At 40.7% G+C, this 7342-nt stretch overlaps 1 protein-coding gene across 1 annotated transcript; it reads right to left on the bottom strand.

The window, feature by feature from the left end:
• Positions 1-4238: 4238 nt before the first annotated feature.
• Positions 4239-5566, bottom strand: LOC139721826 (uncharacterized). The gene has a single exon (XM_071633145.1). It carries the CDS (start codon positions 5559-5561, stop codon positions 4239-4241), a length of 1323 nt encoding a protein of 440 aa, XP_071489246.1. The 5' UTR covers positions 5562-5566.
• Positions 5567-7342: the final 1776 nt, after the last annotated feature.

Genomic DNA, 7342 nt, shown 5'->3' with positions numbered 1-7342 from the left:
AGTTCTTTCTGTTCTCTTCCTTAAGTCTTTGCAGGAGATCGAAACAGTCTCGACTTCGGCCATGGAAATATCGAACGATCATTAATGTAAAGAATGTCCTTTTTACGACTACCTTTTAGGATGTCATTAAGCCTTGGTTTTCTCATTGATTGGTGGTGGGGGTGGGGTGAAAACCCCCATTGTGAATCGCATTGACTATTCAAGAATAAATAGGTTTGGGGACTATATCTCCCAATAGTTTCTGTTTCTACATTCTCTTGCTTTTGTTATTCTGATTTTTCTTTCAATGGAAAGCATGCAAAGATATTGTATCTATTTCTCCCCCCCCCCCCTCTCTCTCTCTCTCTCTCTTGTGTGTGTGGCTTGTTTGGCAACTAGCTACACGATAAGATAGTGATCTGCTGCCTTAGTGCATATAATGATGTAAAATACGGGTTGAGATCGTTCGGACTATCGCATGTTAAAGGGGCTTGTAATTTCATGGCAATACATATCGCAGGCATATCTACGATTTATGGTACGATGTGATGAAACATATCTTCCCTTTGATTGTACATTTCCTTGACCTTTGGGATCCTTATATGCCGAGGCAAACACTAATCTAACCGAGCTAGTTCTTATGCCCTTACAATATCATAGAAAAGGGAAATTGACATTCTTTTTCTATTTTCTTAGTATACCATAATATGTGATATACTAGTAGCAGAATTGTTGTAGAATTTTCTAAGTTTTCATCTAGATATTGCGACGTGTGAATTGAATTAAAACTTTCACAATTAATATGAAATAGACAGATAATTGCTCTATATTCATCAAACGAAATGTTGTGTTTGGGAAATGATTATAACAATGACATCGATAAGAACAATAAATTGGAATGAGAACAAGAATCAAGATGATAATAATGATAACATAGTTTATCATGATAATGAAAAATAAAATTAATGGTTCTTACACGATCGTTCTGCCAAGATTAGCTTTGTGGGTGTTATTATCATTATTAATATTCCCGAGGGTCCCGACTTTCATGACATCGACAAACACCTATTTGCACCTGAAAACGAAGAATCGTCAAAGAATCGTCACCCTGTCTAAGGACGGATCTGAGCAGGATTTGAACCCAGAGTCTACTCTTTCTAGCATCTCATCGGAAATCTACAGTCCTGTAGGCGATACATTAGTAATATTCTTCTGTACATCTTATACATGATGCCATCTTCTCCCTCTCTATAGGTGCGGTCAGACTGGCAAAAGATCGGGAAGTTTAAGATCGCGAAGTTTGGGCCATTCATACGCGCGCAAGAAAGAGTGCGCCGTCCGATGGCTAGTGATTGTGATGTAACAATGCACATCTGTACATGACAATGGCCTCGCGCTTCGGAGACACCGCCCGCAAACAGATCGAGAAGTAACGAGAGAAGTTTCGCGGGAAGTTTGCGGTCACACTGGCAAAACTTCGAAACTTTGCGATCTTTTGCCAGTCTGACCGCACCTTATATGTGTATCTTTCTTTGATTGTTAGATGTGTGCATTGTTTTTTTATTTTTAAATCACTGTGCTCCATTCAGGTTTTTCATCAGAGATTCGTTTTAATTTGCTCTTTTGTTTTGTTTGTTTTGTTTTGGGAGGAGGTTGGACCTATATACAATAGAAGTATGGCCTCTTAATTGGGTTTCAGCACTGGTCTTTTGTTTGTTTGTTTGTTTGTTTGTTTGTTTGTTTGTTTTTGTCAACTGTAGCTGTCATTGGGCGACATATTGGACAGAATTTACTTCCGAAGCTTACAAGCTTTACCTTTTTATTTTACGCCGAAAACCAACGTTTTGCATTTCATTTGTATTTTTGACTTTTCTGTTTTATTTAATGTGTATTTCATCTGGTAAACAAAACAAAACAAAGTGAAACTAACACTCGACTCAACTTCACTATGTATACGGTACCCATGCACACGATGACACAACTCCCACCTTTGCAAAAGAAAAAAATAATGGAGAAAGATAATTATTTCTTGCGTCATCAATCATTCAATCGAATTAGCACATTAATTATAAGCAAAACGGAACGGAAGCAAACCTGATTTTGCAATCGCTCACACAAATTGTTCATGTCACACTACAACACCGTTACGTCGTTTCGTACTTTCATGGAAATTAATATGAAAAAAAGTGTTAAACACTCAAATTTATTTCGAAACTGCGAAGAATCGAAGAATCACAGCTCTCCCATATTTCCAGATGATAATGTTGCAATTACATTATTTTCTTCATCAATGTATACAAGTCGAATTCAAACTGCGGAAATATATTTTTCGCATGAAATACATCATTCCTGATTTCGCCATCACCATGATAACATATCTAATTTCTAAGAACTTCATATTATGCTGATATTGACGAAAAGAACGAACCTTGAAATTGAACAGATGTTGCACAAGCAATCTTCTCACTGAAGGAAAGTAAACTTATTCAGACTGATTAATTATGAAATTTCAATTCCTCTTCTGGAGCCGGGAATGGTAAAAATGCATAAATAATTCACGGATATCTGGGGGGGGGGGGGAGGGGAAGAATCCCAGTTATTCCCCATATATCTGCAAATAAATCATTCCTTCTAAATGACCATGTAGTGACTAGATTATAATTGAATCTTAAGTAGACTGAACCGACTGAATCGCTGGTGCGAATATTGCCAAAATTCAGAATCGCGAATTCCGAATTCAAAGGAAATTGAAATATCGACATGAAATGAGTGAAGAAAAAAAAACAACGGTTCTTACGTGGTGTTTAGGCATTTCAAAATTCTTTTGTTTGGAAGAATTCTGGAACAATGATGGAACCAATCATTCATCACGTTTATTACCCCACGTCTACTAGTTCATGTCATGTCAAGTATAATTCACATCAATTTCAGTGTTCGATGAAAGTAAGAGATTATCAGAGAAGAAGGTTGAAGATGACTTATGACAGATTTTTTTTATATCAATTAGATCATACAATTCATTTGAACAGAGGGTCATTTTTTTTTAATCTGTCATAGCTCATCTTCATACCTCTGCATCAATAGTCTCTTGCTTTCATTCAACAACATTCTCTTGTTTTCATTTCAACAACAACATTCATTCATCATTCATTTCAACAACATTCTCTTGCTTTCATTCAACAAGCCTTTCCGCCTTAGACTATTAACATAACATTGTCGGAATTTCCAAGCCTAGGTTTGTGTTCCACTTTCATTGTGTCCAACCAAGAATAGCCTGGTGGTAGTGTGGCTCCCCCAAAAAACCGTAGATGACAGATTCGATTCCCTCTCGTCCCCTTTTCTGAACATAGACCAGCAGTTGCGATCTTATAATAACCTCCACCAAGGGAGGAGGTTATGTTTTCGTTACCGTTGGTTTGTGTGTTCGTTTGTTTGTCCGTGTGCAAAATAACTCAAAAAGTAGTTAACGTATTGGGATGAAACTTGCCGGAAAGGTTGAGAATGGCACAAGTAACAAACGATTAACTTTTGGTAGTGATCCAAGAATTTTGGGGGAATTCATGAGGGACTTTTTATATTTTGGCAGGTAGGGTCAATAAACTACGAATATTGTTGACACTTTTTACAGAATCACGGTGTTAGCATGAATTTGCCATAAAATATCCAAATACAAACATTTTCAATTTTCGTGCTAGTATGCCGGCTAACAGTTCCTCCGTTTGGTGGATAACAGATATGTATCGACTGCAAAATACAAAACTTTACGCAAAACCAAACTGTATTGCACAATTGAGGATGGATTGACAAATAAAGTTAATGGTCCTGACTTAACAGGACATTCCAACAGTTAAGACTACCTCGTGGTTTTGCTCATTTCAATCGATACATTTGATCCGAAACGCAATCATATTTTAAGAACATAATCAATATCTTGAGTGCTGAATTTGCTTTGAAAGAATATTTAGCACACACGATTCTACATAATATCATCGTCACAAATAAAAAAGGGTGATGCATTTTGTGAACACTTCCCTGTGTTCTTTTGTAAAAGAGTGACTTATGAACAAAATCACACTAATTTCCTCTCTCAGTTCACGAGAGTGAAACAATGATTGCTCCTGCTATGTAGGGCAAACGTGGAGTTGATTTATAAATGCAGAGCAGTCGTTCCGTTTAACCCGTTTCCCCTTGCGATCACGAAATCCACGAAGACTTTGCAGAAGTTCCAGAAGGTTCCCATGGGATACGAGTTAAATGTCCTAGCGGCCAACTTTGCCTTTGGAGAAGATTTCGTGTATGCTGAGCTCTCGGTCGAGGTCGACTTCAACTGGATCGCGCCACCGTAGGTACCTAGCTTGCCGCGCCTGTGCGTAGGCGCTGTCGGCATCAGGAAGCATGTGCATTGTCCTCAGCGCGCCGTCGGGTGCGTATCGCTCTTGGTCGAAGGCGATTTCGGGGTTTTTGATAATCTCCTTTACGCGCTTGGCGTCGCGACCTAACACTGCAAGATTTAGTTCGGACTCCGCGCTCTTCTTGGTCGCACCCTGGGCGTTGATTCCGTTGACGATGGCAGCGTTGGGGTCCATTTGCAAAGACTCACGAGGCACGGCATACTTATTCACCTTTGACTCGCTCCGCTCGAGAATGGCTACTTGACTCTGACGACGAATGATGCTAGGGCGACGAGGCGACGACAATGGCATTGCGTTAACGTTGACTTGGGGCAAGCCTTCATCGCTTCGCGTCACTCCGGCATCGAAGTTGGCGTTGACATCCTCTGACATTAATCGCTTCGAGATGGCAAATTTGGCGTCGCTCACGTCAAACTCAGCGAGAGACATACGGTTTCCCTTTCGTCTGTTTTGTGGTGGAAATGTCCCTCTTGTGTCGAGGCCATCCTCCTTAAGATCACCCCATTGGTCTATGGTCGCTGAATCAAGGTCACCACCTTCCATGGATTTACTCTCAAGTCTTACTATTGGTGAGTGCAGTGGAGATCGAGCTGGTGAACGAGCAGGGGATACAGGTGTCAACGACCTGGTGAACTGGTCTACTCTCAATGACAACAGATTTTTCTGTCGTCCCTCGTTCTTTTTGAGCTCCAGGAGTTTCGTGTTGGGGTCGTTCTGCTCGTCTTTCAGTCTCCGCATCTCCAGCTCGTTTTTCAAGGGGCCCGCAAGCCCGATCGCCGGCAGACCCGAGTCCTTCTCCCCGTGACCAGCTGTACTAATGTTCCGCCGCGATCCGTACGGCGACTTTCCCCTCCTATCCGTGTTCGCGGTACCCAACCTCATCTTCGCTCGCGGTTCCTCGACTCCCGAGTCTGAAATCGACCCGAAACGATTCGACAGCATCTTAGCGTTGATGCTGGCGTTGTTGACCCGGCGCTTCGAGGTCCCATGATGTCCCTTCTCTCGTACCCTCTCCAACTCCTGCTGGAGTCGCATCTTCTCTCTCCTGATCGTCATCAAGTGCATTCGCTCGAGATCGCGTCGAGTTTCGGACTCGCGTCGACCGGTTCTCCCGCCCATGGCGGCTCGGTGGCGGAGCATAATATTATCATCACCCGTTGTTGACAACATTGCTATAAAATTATGACGTCAACGCTACGTCTGTCAATGAAGAATGAAGAAGAAGCTGTTTTTGTGCGTAATTTATACGTGGACCTGCAAGATGCACTCAACAAACGAGACAACAGGCAAAGAGCACAAGGTTATATGGATTTATACTTTTCATGTTTCACAAACTTGTTCCAAGTGCGGTTAACTCCTGTTAGTTGAAATCATACAAATGCAATCCACCTTAAGCTATGAACACAAAGGTGAATAAACGGATGTCACTGTGAAATCCTGTCTTGAAATTATAAAACTTTTCCCCCTGGCTGGATGAATATAATAGTTAATCACACATTTGTCGTTTCTGCTTAACTGAAGATTGCACGTCTGATTCAAAATACGGCGAAAGTCCACCCACACGAACTTTAGAAATGTCGAAGCACAGAAGCAGCTTATGTGCATCCAACAGCAACAGGAAAATCAATTGTTTCGCTTCACTTCATCCAAAAGACACAGCCGACTGAAATTTGCGGGCTTCCTCTGTTTCACGAATCCTTTTCGCGGGAATAGACGTCTTTCCGTCTCTTGTTCGAGGATAGCAGACGATTGAAGAGCCCTTTGTTAGAGCACGAAGAACTGAAGAACTCTAACTTCACTCAATTTCTACGGAGAATAGTTAGTCATGGTTTACCGTAGCAAACAAAACGATTCACGCGACTTCGGCAGATGCGACATGCTGCGTGCTGTCTGCCGTGTTGTCTTTTCACGTTTCGTGTTGGCACTAAACTGCAATCGATCGCCGATACTTGCGCCGCATGTCAACAGAGTATGAAAAGGAGATCAAAGGGAGTTCAGAAGAGTTCTTGCGGACATCTATGACGTCATCACTGTTCCAGGGAAGTGCTCACTATTGTTTTCCCGCCATTAAACCTTCTCACGTCCTTTCAAGCAGAGTTTTTACCTACAATGAAGAGAGAGAAAAGAATCAGATACATCGACTGTATTTGAAAATATCGATTAGAATGCTAGTTTTTTTTCTTTTTCTTTTCTTTTTTAAGTCTGTGTAAGACATGCAAACAGTAACACAATTATACTCTGAACATGGCTTTTGGTAATCAAGATATGGTTATTATCAGCGGAGATCTCTGTAATCTGGAATTTCAACGATCTCGTGTTAACAATTCTGGTTATGTCGATAGCATAGTGACTGCCAATTTACTACTATTTGTATTGGTCCTCTTAAGAACAAAAGAACTTCCACGCCATTTATTTTATACTGAAATTATAAGTTCATTATGTTTCCATACTCAACATAAAATCATGCATAAACGATATACCAAAAGAATATGACTACGAAAAGAAGAAAAAAAAATGAGTGCTATAACAAAACGATATAGAGCACAGCAACAAACATTTTCCTATTCATACATTGCCTCTCCCGAAACGAAGGAAAACATTTTGACCTTTTCCCCACTTTTCATGCCTACAATGTCCGTAATTATCAAAGATTAAGGTTCAAGTTCAGAACAGATTGCCATTATTTTTACCTGGTATGTTTATCTGAGCTTTCAAGATGTGACAATTAGATTATCTGCTGTGTTACTTGTTCGATCTATAAGAGTAGACGTGATATCTTATTGAGTGCCGTAGCATGGACAGTGTACTGAAGTACCTCTTAAACACACCCTACCAGATTTTAATGCTCACGTGACACCAAGAAATTAGATATCATAATCACACTTGAGAGGGTCACTACGAGGGTATTCGTTAATGATTGGTTCAATGAAAGGTGGGGCAAACATTTATGT

This window comes from Diadema antillarum, unplaced genomic scaffold, assembly GCF_040938485.1.
Source record: "Diadema antillarum isolate AM-2024a unplaced genomic scaffold, OU_Dant_1.0 scf00000151, whole genome shotgun sequence".
Classification (NCBI taxonomy): domain Eukaryota; kingdom Metazoa; phylum Echinodermata; class Echinoidea; order Diadematoida; family Diadematidae; genus Diadema; species Diadema antillarum.
Note: the sequence above shows the minus strand (reverse complement) of the source record. Positions and strands in the feature narration are given on the sequence as shown.